The sequence below is a fragment of the Cygnus olor genome, chromosome 2 (assembly GCF_009769625.2).
Source record: "Cygnus olor isolate bCygOlo1 chromosome 2, bCygOlo1.pri.v2, whole genome shotgun sequence".
NCBI classification, from domain to species: Eukaryota; Metazoa; Chordata; class Aves; order Anseriformes; family Anatidae; genus Cygnus; species Cygnus olor.
In genome coordinates this window covers 96,616,007-96,630,619 of record NC_049170.1, presented here as the reverse complement: position 1 = coordinate 96,630,619, position 14,613 = coordinate 96,616,007, and the positions used below count along the sequence as shown (strand labels likewise).

At 37.4% G+C, this 14,613-nt stretch overlaps 1 protein-coding gene across 4 annotated transcripts in view; it reads left to right on the top strand.

Moving 5' to 3' along the window:
* Window positions 1-14,613, top strand: part of INVS (inversin) — a 93,505-nt gene that overhangs the window by 28,522 nt on the left and 50,370 nt on the right. For 2 of the 4 annotated variants that reach the window (XM_040549401.1, XM_040549400.1), the window contains exons 3-4: window positions 7,375-7,548; window positions 11,818-11,985. In XM_040549401.1, the coding sequence (XP_040405335.1) occupies window positions 7,390-7,548; window positions 11,818-11,985 (327 nt within the window). In that variant the 5' untranslated portion in view covers window positions 7,375-7,389. Of the gene's footprint in view, window positions 1-7,374; window positions 7,549-11,817; window positions 11,986-13,325; window positions 13,363-14,613 lie in introns of those variants that run through there. The other 2 variants (XM_040549402.1, XM_040549404.1) reach the window with 2 other exon arrangements.

Below are 14,613 nucleotides of genomic sequence, written 5' to 3'. Positions count from 1 at the left end.
ACTTTTATTTTTCCACTTGTCTGCAGCATTCTGTGCACTCACTGACTGGGCTTGCTTACTGCAATTCTTTCTGTCAGGAGCTGTGATCAATAGTTAATATCTGATGCTGATAAGTCTCATTTTAACAGTACACAAACAGCAAGGGGCAAGATGAAAAATAATTTTAATCAATGAAACATTCTTTGGGAAACATAATTTGCAGAATTTTGTGGCCTTGTGTTTTTTTGTTGTTGTGTTTTTTTTTGGTGTTTTTTTTTTTTTTTGTTTGTTTGTTTTGTTTTTTTAGTACTGGTAGGTAATGTTTTAAGTAGGGAGGAAAGTAGCTGACAAAAGTAGTCTATTTGACCTCAGTAGCATGCAAGGATTTAAAATAAGTTTCTAAGGGATAAATACATAAATATAAATTGAAAATGGGGTGAAACTTCATCAAAAGTAGGTTCCTCAGGATTAACCCAACATTTTGCTAACTGATCTTCTAGACAGAAATTCAACAGATAGCCTTTTTAGGCCTGTACAAAAACGTTTAGTATAGTGCTAGGGGGAAAATTGCAGTTAAACGGGAAATTAGGGCACAAAATGTAAGTTATGGTGAACAATTTAATAATGAGCTGAAAACAAATACTGCTGCACTATGAACAATGAGATTGCAAGGAGTGTATTAGAATTCCTCAACAGTTGCACTTGAATCTACCCTTAGTCAATATTTTTCATTAACAAACTTGGCATCACAAGTAGTACTTCTGAGGACACCAAGGAGTGGCACAAGGGAAGGCGTTATTATCGGCTGAAGACAGGACTGGATGTGTAGAATACCAGAAGTACGAGAATGCTGAAACTAATGGAAATGGTCAGAAATGTGATAGCCCGTAACGAAGTTTCATGTGCAGGAGCAGGGGGACAGAACAATTTATTCTGTATGTTGTGAACCTTTTATTTTAAAATGACTGAGAAGGATGTCAGTGTGCCAACGGATCGATTGATGAAGCAAATGCAGTCCTAGTGTGAATATCTTGTCAGATACACCTAGCAATAGAGAAGTAGTATTGCTATTCAGTAGGCTGCTTTGTGGGACCTCTTCTGGTACGCTATGTAATATCTTCTTGCTTGTGTTCCAAAAAATTTGTTTAAAGTAGAATGAGTGCAGAGAGCTAGAGATATTTTGAGGAGAAGGTAGGGTTTAGCCTTTGTTATTGAGATAAAAAGACTGATGCTCATTTAGGTTTTTAAACCTGCACTATACTTTTATAGGTATAAAGAATGTGGTGGGGGAAAACACATTAATTCCACTTAAATATCTAGGCATTTGTTGAAAAGGATTAGATGTCTTTACTCCCTGTGGGTGCTGGAGGATTGGATTCAGTATCCTAGAGGCTCATTTTTAACGTTCGGTTCTGATTTGTGGTTTATACATAAAAAATTCTTTTAATGAAATTCTAGTATTTCTTTCTGTTCTGCTGGAAATATATGCCCTGACCCCATCATCAGGGCTTATGACTGTCTGCATTGGAGAGCCCTTAAAAACCACCTGCTTTGTAAGGGGCACTTTTAAATTGCTTTATGTTCCTTTGATCTGTCTTCCCAGAACTGGCGAAGCAGTTACCTAATTTTGAGTTGGACTCAAAGCAGCATCTTCATGGTTTAACAGCTTGGTGTTCTTTTTAATGACCCATGCCATGTCTACCAGGAAGTTACTTTGAGAGACTGGGCTGCTTTTTTTCTAGCTCTCTATCAAACATTATATTTGACTAAATCCTCACAAGTGTGGCTGTGCTGTAGCAGTCAGCAGTCAGCTCATGTGCGGCATGTTATAAATTATTACAAATCATTCTTTCAAGTCATGTTAAATATTTCAGATGGGTTAGAATTGTTACGTGTTTTGAAAATGTGGTCTCAGCAATGAAGAGAAATAATGTTTTCCCCACATGTTGGCCCCTTTTAACCCACTGATGATGAGGTGCTGGTAGCCTATCCACGGATGTGCTTTTGACACCCGAAGAGGTGCGCATGCTCTTCTGACTATGAATATCCAGGAGACATCTGTGATGAAGCTGCTTCAATATACACATTCTTGGAATTAAGATAATAATGAGTCCTCCACTTCAGGTGGTGTTTTATTGTACAAAACAAAAGTCAGTAATTCTGGTTTTCACATTTATGTTTTTTATATAATGTTACCTTAAATGTCCCTATTTGACTTTCAGTTCACAGAAAGAAAATTGTATACATTTTACAGGAACTATACTCAGCTTCTTTTTAATTCTGAATCAGAAAAGCATCAGATTTTAGCCAGCTAAGAGAAGGAGAGGAAGTGAGATGTTCCCAGTAAGTACAAATTGCAGTTGCTGTTCTTTTGTCTCCCCATAGTGGAGGAGAGATCGACTGCTGACGTTGAGAGGCTTCTACTGATTGTAGTGAGTGCTGTATGTGACCTCTCTGCTGGCAAGTTCACTCATGTGGTTTTTAGAGGAAATGTGTATGATGTCTCACGCTTGAGGAGAGAATGCTTTGTCACCTGATAAGGAGGTTAACACTCCTTCCTGTATGCTAAGAAACTTCTGGAAGAATTTCCTTACATGAAAGATAACACCTTTCACAGAAAGCAGAATTAACTACAGTAATTTGTTGTTAGCTCTGTGTTAGTCTAAGACTCAGGCTTTATCAATGACTCTTGGAAAGTATTACATTATCTACATTTAATGGAAAGGTAAATTAAAAAAAAATCCATTAACAACTCTGTATATTTCCTGTGCTGCTAGATATCGTGTGGGGAACAAAAACATCCGCTAAATTCTTTTTATTTTGAGTACTGGAATATTTGCACAGCTGTATTTTTATGATAGTGCTTTATATATGCTAGGTTGGTTGGCCTATGTGCTACTTACCATCAGAGAGCCAGCTAGTGGAGATGGCTAATGCTATTTAAACCTTCCCAAAAGTGATACCAAAATAATGATTGTTCTACATGTTGCAGTACTACTGAACTGCTTTGGACAACAGGGAAGGAGGAAGCTGTGTCTGCTTGTGTGTTTGGGGGGCTGAAACCTGGTCGAGAAGGTCTTCAGATGTTAGTGTGGCTTCACAGTGCTGCAGGGATCTCTCTCTTTACCTATACTCCATGTGCCTATGTTAGGTTCAGTCACATCAGATACCCCATTGTCCATAGGGACATGCTAGGGAAGAAGAGGACTGCTGCTCATGCAAGGAAGAGAGAAAGAAATGTTAATTCCCTACCCTTTCCACTGCTTGAGTGAAGCTAATGTTTTCAATGCATTGGTAATACAACCATAAGTAATTTCAGGATCAAGCTACAACATGAATCATAACACCAATGTTGCTAGCTCAGAGCCTGCTTTTTCATAATTTCTTCACTTAGGTGACCATATCTGTTGGGTTGACCTGGGCCAGATGCCCACCCACCTGCTCTTACTCCCCCTCCTCAACAGGACGGTGGGAGAAACTAGGTTGAAAAAGCTCCTTTAGATAGATGAGAAAATAAACATGTCCATTATATCATAGGCCTGGAAAAGTAGGTAGATAAGAGTTCACTGGAAATTTTCCACTAAAACTTGTTCCTGGAAGTAGACTCAATGAAAATACCAGACAATTTTTTTTTTTCTTCTGAACAAACTTGCAGTTTTGGGGATAACTTCTTCAGTTTCAGGGATAATCTGAATTCTGGTAAATTCGTTAATTCTAAGATGTTTCTCCCATTGCTTTTTTCTCTAATAAAATATTCAAGAAAGGAAACTTTGGCTGCTTAACTGTTAAGCTCGGGGTCCAGAACTTTTCTTCAGTCATTGCTTGACTGCAGAGCAAAGATAGCTTATTTAACTATCTGTCTACCAAAACCTGTTTTACTCCATCACAGTTAGTATAAGTGGCTGAAATTTTGAAATAAAAGTATTTCTTCTGATCAGACAATCTTATGCTGAAGCTAGTTGTCGACTTGTCTGGAACTGTACTGTAGTTTGCATGCAGAGTTGACTGGGCTAGAAATAATTTTAGTAGGATATGGAGGAATTTTAATAATCAGAACTAGAATAGTAAACGTTGGCTATCAAGAACTGAGTCTTCTGTCTTGTTTGATCATAACGTTTTCACATAGCATAACAATCATTTCAGAGGAACTAGCAATGTTAAGACACCACAGACTGGCCCAAAGTGCTTCGTGATGCTCTGCAGTCTTTGGGCCAATCAGGTGTGTCTTCTGAGTGAAAGGTAGCAAGCTTCAAGCTTGCCATACAAGAATTTTATAAAAATGAAGGAATTAGGCTACTAAATGCTTTTCAGATTAAACATACTTTTTCCCCCTTCCGCCTAGTAAAACCTAAATTAAATCTGCCTTCAACCCATGTCTATTATATATTTATAAACTTAATCAGTAATCAGTTGAAGGTGAGGAATTTTTCCTTTGTCATTAATAAGGACAGAATTATTTTCTAGTGGGTGAAAGAAACACAGCAACATTTATGGTATTACTAAAGAAAAAGAGCAGCAGTCAGAAGTAAGGGTAAGAATAAAATCATTACAACTAAGTAATATAAAAGGATGTTGTCCTTACATTGGTGTTGTCTATGATGATGTTTTAATAAACAGTCTTAAATCATTTGGAAGAAAGAGTATCTTTCATGTTTCAGAATGAAAGGATTTATTAAAGATTAATTTCCTAAGGAGGGGGATTTGTTGGTAGCTAAGCATGCAACAGAATAATATAGTAGTAACTTGTGGAAAAATGGTAACAGCAGAAATAAAATAAGAGTACAGAGAATGAAACTCTAATAATAAAAATGCACATTTCCCAGGTTTTATGTATTCTCTTTTATCTTTCACTCTTCTTATCAGCTGAATTCATTCTAAAGGCATGGTATATTTGTAAATCTTCCAATAAGTATCCATAAACAAGAGAAAATCAAGTTTTTTTCTTTCACATGTATGCATGGACATCGAGTAGGAAATACTGAAAACAAAACAAATGCATTATCCTCTGTGATGGAGAATAGCAACTATATTTCTTCCAAGACTAATATTCTCTCAAGTTATTTAGTGTTGTCTTCCCCAGTCTAATTCCCAACCACAGCATGATACACTGCAATTTTAGCTTTTTTTTTCTTTTTAATGAGTTTTCCAAATCTTCTTATATTTACCTGTAAAATATGGTGGTAATAATGAGGTTTCTTACCCCTAACTCATTCTGAAATGTATCACTAATTCATTTTGAATGTGTTCTGCATGGATTAGTAGCTGTGCAGACATTATGCAGTTCTGCAGTTGTACGTCAGTGCCTACCTTGGTGCGTCTGAGTGTTAAAAGAACAGAATCCTAACCTTATTCTTCCCCTGACACCCAACAGAAAAAAAGAGTTAGTTACTCACTACTCGCTGAACTTGCTGTGAATGTTGTTGAAGAGCTCAGTAGCTGTGCTTTCTCTGGCAACAGAAGTTTGCATTTTCAGGCAGGTTTGTGGTGTGGGTTTTGGCAGACTTTTCTTGTAGGGCTTTCACTGAAGAGCAAGGGTCAATGACAACAAACTGTAGAAGCATGAAGAGGGTATTTTGTCTGACCTCATTCATGATTTGTCTTCCCTGTTTTGTATTTTAAATTATAATGTAGCAGGAAAAAAAATATCACACGCATATATTTTAGGCATACTTGGTGAAATCCGCTATGCCCACATAAAGCTCAACTCATCTATTTTTATTAGAAAAAGACCAAAACAGTTACACGTGAAAACTGCCCTTCCAATCTTTATGGTTGCTGTACCACTCTATGAAAAAGGAAGCAGAAATATTCTTATGCCCTGGCACTGGATACTATGGGTGCCTCTGGAATCCTTTGGCCCATCTCTGCACTTCCATTATTAAACCTTAGTGAGATGGTTTCATGGTGGGCTTGGCAGTGCTAGGTTAAAGGTTGGACCAGACTATCTTAGAGGTCTGTTCCAACCTAAATGATTCTATGATTATGCTGACAAAGTTATGCACAATTTTGAATCTTATGGTATACAGAAATGCCCCCACTCATTAGCATTGCTTCCGCTTGTCTACATGGCTACCTTTTTTTTTTTTTTCATTGTTTTTCCAAAGGGGCTAAGTTAGCGTACAGGATTTATGAAAGTATTGTAAGAGACTGGAATATGTTAATTTGCAGGTCATTCATAAGCAAAAGAATCCAAAGACATGACTTCTATTGATCTGTGTGTCAATTTGTGTAATTTGTGGTTAATTGATATTTTAACTTGTCAGTATGTGAAATTGGCAAAAGCTAGTATTTGGGGAAATCTTAAGAGAGCAAAACTGTAAGACAGCACACTCCTTTCTCTTTAGGAAAGTTGAGGTAGCAGGGGGGTGGGGATGTTTAGAATATGATCACGCAAGCTTTTCTAGATCTAGATGTTTTGCTTTAGTAAGTTATTGCTCCAGCTGTCTATTACTGGTCCTCAACTGAAACTTATTGCTGTGGGTGGTTTCAGAAAAACTCAGTAGGCTCAGTACTGAAGTGGAAGCATCAATATATCCTGTGTAGCATTTCAGTTACGTGTGAAAACCTCCAAGCAAGGGGCAGTAGAAAATCAAGTCTGGTTATACCTTAACTTGCTACAGCTTCTTAATGATTGCATGATTATATCTTCAGTTTTTGAAAGGCTTCCTCAATGAGTCGAGAAATAGAACCAAATTGTTTTCTTTGGGATCCACCCTCAGTTATTGGTCACAGGAGCATTTCTACCGTATGTCTTTTGAAAACCTAGTAAGTCCAGAGTGTTAGGTATTTTAAACGAGTATTACAAGGCTAGCTGTCCCATCCATTCATCATGCATACAGTAGATCAAAACTCACATACACTTCTCTGTTTAAAAATGTAAGAAACAATCACTTTTTTTCCATGTATGTTTTACTCATTCAGATGAGTACATTTTATCTCTCTCTGAATCACTCCATGTTATTTTTCTTCCTCTCGTTTTAATAACTGTAGTTGGTCTTCATGTTTAGTTATGTTCTTCATCTGATACCTGTCTGTCTTGCTGAAACCACATCTAATGGTTTTATTTCGGTTTGTACGTGGTATTTCTGGAGACTAAACCGTTGAGAAACTGACAGTATTGCAGAGTTTTCTGTCTTACTGAACTGGGTCTTACACACACTCCTACAGGAGGTTATATATCTGATAGCAAATAGAAAAGCAAACTTAAAAATCAGGAGCTACTGTTTATTTGTTTGTTTTAATATTTATTGTAGGTTTCCAAAGCCTAGAGCTGCTGATGTTTTTTTTTGTTATATTTTTTTTAAAGTGCTGTGATGCAACAGTAAATATATCTAAACAATATAACCATTTGGTTTAATAAACTGAAATACATTTCTCATATGTTTCCTTACCCAGGGAAATTACCGCTTTATGAAACTTTTACTGGCTCGTCGAGGGAACTGGATGCAGAAGGACTTAGAGGATATGACACCATTACATTTAACTACACGTCACAAAAGCCCAAAATGTTTAGCTTTACTGTTAAAACACATGGCACCTGGAGAAGTGGATACCCAGGACAGAAACAAGGTAAAAATATTACCTAAAGACAATACTTGTAGCAGCTTTAGAAATTAGATTTACATGAAACAGTTTGAGTGAAAAATTATTTCAGTACTTTAAGAAAATTTTTCTATGTGAAATAGTGCCTAACATGGGTATTATAGTGATCACCATTAGAAATATTAACATTTTCCTGATGATAATATGTAGAAGTTCATTGTACTTAGTTCACTGATGGTCATGTTGAGAGTACTTATACTCACACTCCATGAGTTTTACAGTCTAAGTCTTTCTGTAACAGTGTGTTCCTTGTTCGAATGTGGATAGCATAGGCTTATCTTGCCTTTTTCTTGGAAAAAACTCTACATGTGAAATGGATATTCATCTGCCTTTGTTATCTGTCTGGAAATCCAAAGGCTCCATTTGGAATTCCACTCTTGAACAAAGATGTGGGAGGTTATACACTATATGTAGTGCAAATCTCATGAGTTTGCTGATGTCCCTTTGCAAAGTCAAGTCATGCTCTAACCCATCAGTAGAATTACCAGCCTGCTTTAGAAACACACGGACTTGTAAGATGCTCAGGAAGAATCTACCGATGCTTGTTAAAAAGGGCTGTTATTAAAATGACCAGCCAAAACAGATCATGGATCTTAGAAATGATACAGCTCTTAAACAACTGATTTATTATTACTCTTTTTACAGAGATGATTGCTAACCCACAGTAATGACACGCTAACTCATTTTAAAAGAAAGAATAGTTTTTTAGCATTTAATAACTTGATTTTTGTGATCAATGTGGTCCTTAAGGTTGAGTGCTTAGCGATGTATGATTTGAAACTTCGGTGCAACGGTTGCCTCTATTAGCATGAGTGGAGGGGTATGAGGAGGCATAGAACACATTGATTTTGAATGAAACATTCATCCCTCTTGTTGGCATGTTTGATGCATGTTCTCTTTGAGAGATGATCATATTGTCTTTAGTGGAGAGATTTCTAGTAATTCTTATTGCTGATTTATTAGTCTGAGAATGTGTGATTCAAATATCATGTGCTCAAGCAGTTTACATATCCTAAAATCTGAAAGAGGCTTCTTCTTTCGAAGAATCCAGAGATACAGGCGTTTCCTGAGCCCAAACTTTCCCCCAGTGATATGGAAACAAAAAGTTAGACGTTGTGAATGTAGACAGCAAATGGAAAACAATGGAAAAAAAAAAGGAACTACCATTGACAAGATAGGCATGGATACAGCTGTTACTGATGGTAGAGGCTTTTTTATGCATTCATAAGAAATGTGTCCTCCATACAATTTGTAAGTGATCTCGGAAATCATGCAAAAACTCTTCCTACCAGGCACTAGTCTACCACTTATTCAAATGTCAGTGCCCTGATCAAGTGTACTTGGATCACCTCTTGTTCAGCGTACCAGTTTGGCAAGACCGGCCTCAGTGAATGCACATCATTCATATCTCGTGTACTATGTTTTCATTCTGTCATAAGAGGATGTAGTAAGTGAAGAGGACTGGACTTTCTAGTGGTGTTACTATTTAAATTCTGAAATCCTATCATGAAGGAAGCAGGATAAGACATCTGCAAGCCCAGTTTCCACCAAATGAACCTCCTGTCCCCTCCAGACAATAGAGCTGAACGCCTGTGCCCTAGCAATCAGCTGTTTGCCTTCCAGGATATTCTAACATGTATCATGGAAACCCTGGCTATAATTACAGCAGTCGTTCTGGAGACGTCATGCTGACTTCCTGACCGCATTAATTAATTAACAAAGGTATCTGGAGACCAGCCAAAACCACTTAGGAACCGTGCCTTTTGTTCAGCAGATTTCCAAAGCAGTGTAAAAGCATTGCCAGATTTTCCACAAAATGTACAGCACTTTTATTCCAGTTCCTGTCATGAGTAGTCACAGTAGCAAGGATGGAATTCAGGCTGATGAAAGGCACTCTTGGGGACAGAGACCAACAAGTTTGACCCCGTTGGGTACATCGCTTATTCATTTCCCTTGCTGCAACTCTGTGCATCAAGATTGTCAAATATAATTCCTGAACATGAGAGAGAACGAGTGTCTTTTATTTGTGTGTAGGCAATTGGCTGAAAAGGAGGTTCTAAGTGGGAGAAGTCAGTAAAGAAAGACTGCTTTGGTCTCTTGGTAATCAAAAGTTTCTGTGTTCATAGTGTGTGTCAGTTTCTAGGGATACTGATCAGCTCCACCTAAGAAATAATATATGTTAACTTTTCACGGGTTTCTACTGCTAGAAATTTTTCAGTTCAAATCCTGACAGGCTATGATGGTTTGAACATGTTTTACGATGCTAGGCTGTATGTAATTGTGTGCAGCGTAAGTTTTCAGACCTTTTCTTGCAGCCCCTCTAGTTATGCGTCAGAATGAGCTCTTTTTCAGTGAGCTACCAAGTCAACAGAAAGGTTGCAGTATCGTACTATGTTACCATGGTACAAAGCTAACAGCTTAAAGCAACAAACACAAAGAATAGACTCCTTTTTGCCTTCCTCCTTTACAGAGACATTAAGAATAGGCTACTGAACTCATACATTCTGTCTCACTATTCAAGGATGCTAATCCAGGGTATCACACTCGTAGACACAAATGTCCTGCAGCAGTTATTTCTCTCTGTTTTCAAATCAAAGTGCCACGTAATATCTTGCTAGGATGAGGGTAAGGGAAGAGGGATGGAGAAATAAAATTCATTCTGCTGCTTACAGCCCTCTGCTACGTGTCAGTTGGGAGAGGTGTCTGATCAATAGATTACTTGTTAATATACTAGCACTTCACTGTTTAAAAAAACCCATTGGTTTGCTCATATAATTATGAACATTGATAATACATGTAAAAAGCCACTGGCAGCCAGGTATTAGCAGTAGGATTATGGGTGGCCTTTTGATGTTTTATTGGACTACCGTTGGTCAAAATACATTAGATTCAGTAATACTCAATGTATAGAATTCTGAGTGATCAAGGACAATGTCAAAACCTTTGCTCAAGATGAATCCAAGTCCAGTGTCAATATTCAGTGCCTTCTTCCTCTAGAAAAAAGTAATCTTTTATTATGCTTTTATTTTTATTATGCTTTGATTATGTTCTATTATGCTTATAAAAATATATGCTTTTTCATCAGTTCCTATCATTTCAAGAGTTTTCTAAAATTAAGAGAGACCAAACTAATCACTGCAATTCTGTATAGTTCAGCTCTGGTGTTGAAACCTGCTTCCAGTGATTATTCTAACGTGGACATGATTGCTTAATACCAAGATCCAATATTTTCTCCAGGCCTGAAATTGCTGCACCCAATGACATTGCCCTACTGGCTACTATTGCCCTATGGATAGTATTGTCTTGCCGTAGTCCAAGAAACCCTCATACAAACAGTCTGCTACCAGAAATACTTATATCCCAAGCATAACAACTTCTCAGTGTGGGTGTCACGTATGATGGCATGGCTTAGACCTGATTCAAGCCTCAGTAGCAAAGATCTGTGAGTATCCACTCTTCACTTAGGTATATGGACCTATTGCTCAGGTCTTTTTAAAGCCTGTTCTCCAGTGATTCTGAGTTGTCGTTCACCCTAGGCACTTGTATTCTATTTTCTATCAATCCTTTTTATTTTAATATAATAAAAGATTGGCATTGTTTAAAGCTGGTTGTACCTGGGATTAATGTCTACTCTCTGTATAGAATGTCCCTTACCAGCAACCAGTATTGAGAGACTATTGCATACTTGAAAAATACCAGGACTGTTATCTTTACCCTACGTGAGGTATTTTTTCAATGTAGTGATATCAGTGCTAATCATTTGATAACCCTCCATCTCTGGTTTCCAGATGTTTTGGAATTGAACTCAGCTCAGAATTCTAAGGTAACTGCGGCAGGTTTATGGTTTATTCATGTTATGCACAAGAACTTAAAGAATTGTAGGATTTATATGGAGAGAATAGTGTTGTTCTAAGCAGTATTACCTACCTGAAGCACTTCCATGACTGCACTGAATCTGCAACATCCCCCAAAAGTGTAACTTTAGAACATCCATTCTTTGGGTTGTGAGTTACTGTACTTCAGTAATATTTGTTGATCATTAGTAAAACAAATAATCAGGCTACACAAACCATATTGTAGTGATAATGACATTTTCTTTTAGCCCTTTCAACCTCAAATACTCTTTCATTCTGTGAAAATATAATTAAATCATATTTCATGTTCTAACAAACTTTAATATTCATCTTGTATTTATTTTTCACCATGCTTGTAAAACTTGTGAATATTGTGTTCCAGCAAACTGCATTGCATTGGAGTGCCTACTACAATAACCCAGAGCATGTGAAACTTCTCATAAAACATGATTCAAATATTGGAATCCCTGATATTGAAGGAAAAATCCCACTTCACTGGGCAGCTAACAACAAAGACCCTAGTGCGATTCACACAGTGAAATGTATTCTGGTAAGAAAATCTATCATGTCTTTTTGCTATTCATTACTTAATGTGATAAAAACATTTTTGGTTTCTTGAAATTTTTCATTCAAGTCCACTGGCTCTTTGAAAATTGAATCATTTGCTTTTTTTAATATCGATAATTTTTTAAGAAGTCATCTTAGATATGTTTGCTATATTGATGGGAGTTTCTTCTTAGTTCTATAGGTGAATATCTTTGCTCTAAATCATGGTTTATGTATATTCTTTTAATTAGCTTGATGTGTTTAACTGTTCATTTTGTGGGGGAGGGAGGGAGGAAGGGATTGCAAGCTCTCCTGGTTAAAATGTCCAAGTCACATTACTCATTTCAGTTACATCTTGCACAGTGAATTCTCTGTTCTGTGTCTTGTCTTCATTATTTGAAAGTTTATTGCTAGTTAATTGTACTGAAATATCAAATCTTGTCTGTTTTGTCAGAACTCTAGGAAACAGTTGATCATTCATCAGTCAGCCCTTGATCAGTTTATTGAGAGACTTTCCAAATATTTCTTCTGTACAGACTAAATAATTTTTCGTTGATGGCAGATTTTCTAGTTTCATTTCCTACACTGCCATAATAAGTACATTAAAATCATGTCCTTAGCTTGATTTCCACCTCAATTTTTGTTCTTTGTAAAATCCCTGAGTTTCACTAACATGGAAGGGTACAGAAGTCTCAGTTAAATTTTCCTCTCATATTACAACAGTCTCCCTGTAACTCTGTCTTTCAAATGAGTTTCAGAACTAGACACGTGTTGGTTGTAAGCTAACTATAATGACTTCCATGTCTGTTTAAATCTGCTAAAAAGCAGATATGGACTGCTGGATTAAAATTTAGACTTTTCCAAACTTTAGATAGTCAAGATAAATGTTTTTAGAAGTTGCAGTGGATTGGCCCCAGCCAACAGCCAAACAACCACACAACCACTTGCTCGCTCCCCTCCTGTGAGGTGGGGAGGAAGGCAAGACGACTCATGGTTGAAGAGGATGCCAGTTTAGTAGGAAAAACAAAAGCTACGTGCTCAAGCAAAGCCAAAAAAGGGATTTATTCACTATTTCCCATCAGCAGGCAGAAGTCAGCCACATCCTAGAAAGTAGGTCTTCAGCATGCTTAACAGTTGCTTGGGAAGACAAATGATATAACCATGAAATCTCTCTTCCCCCTCCCCTTCCTTCTTCTTTCCCTGAGCCTTTATTGCTGAGCATGATGTTATATGGTAAGGAATTGGGATCAGCTGTGCTGGCTGTGTCCCCTCCCAGCCTCTTGCTCACCCCCAGCCTCCTTATTGGGAGGAGACAGTGAGCAGGGCAGGGCAGGGCAGGGCAGGGCATGAAAGAGAAAGTCTTGTCACTGTGCAAGCACTGGTAAGTAATAGCCATATGCAGGTGTGTTGTCAACGCTATTTTAGTCACTAACATAAAGCCTAGCACCATACCTACCACTAGGAAGAAAGTTAGCTGCATCCCAGCCAGGTGCATTACAAAAGTTCAAAAATATTTATCATCTTTCTCAAGGTGTTCTCAGAGATTCTCTTTAGGTAATTGAGAATCCTGACCATGGTAAAGTGTTTATTTTTTTGTTTATTTCTTTTCCCCTCTGACGGCTAAAAGAGCACATTCTTGTTTCTCTCTAGTCTTTTTTTATGCATCAACTGTATTCTTTATATTCCACCTGTATAAGCTTATTGACGGGAGTAGTATATTACAAGTTAAAATGAAATAGTAATTTAGCTTACAGGATATGCTGTGAAAGTTGATGATTCAGAAGCATTGTTACTAGATAATCTGTCTGTAGATTGAATGTGGTGTTAAGTATAAATACCTTTTTTTTGGTGGGGCCTTCAAGTTTAATCCTTTGGTATGATCTTGTCATCTCTCCAAACTGATGTGGTTTTCCTACTTATCTTTATAGATACCTATGTAGCAGTGTTAAGTCAACACAGCTAAATCAGAGCTCACAATCCTCCCCTACTTTCTCAGTTATTTTTCATCATATTACCCAGCTCCAGATCTATTGCCCAAGCATTACCTTGGGTCCTCATTCCTCCCCCAGTCTTCACATCCAGGTTAACTCTGTACTCTTTCAAATTCTTCCTGCATGTTTCTAATGTACACACACATACAGTTAAAATTTCTGTCATCTTGTGTCTTAACTTACGTAATGGAATTTCTAAATTCATTAGTACAGTCTTGTAGTGATAGTAGCGCAAAAGGCCTTTGACTCTGACAATGTCACTGGTGCTCTCCATTTTCTGTCACATCCAACACAAACTGTCTTTGCTTTCATCACAGAGTGCTGTAAGCTCTGTGCTGTTGTTCAGATAGCAGTTGGATATTGATGTCTGCTGCTGGTCAATCTGCATTGGCAGTCTTAGTCTGTTGACTAAGTTACAAAAAATAGCATTGCTGTTGTTTCTGTAATGTTATCTTTAACATTGTGGAAGAATTCCACAGAAAAATACTTTTCTCCAGTGTCCTACCCAGAACTGCCTAGTGCTGCTTTACAAAACCTTAACAAAAGTTAAGCTGATGGTTTTATTGAGGCCACAGTCTATGATACTGAAAAACACTGTCTTGATTTTTCTGTGCTCTGCCATCTGTATGCATCCATTTGTT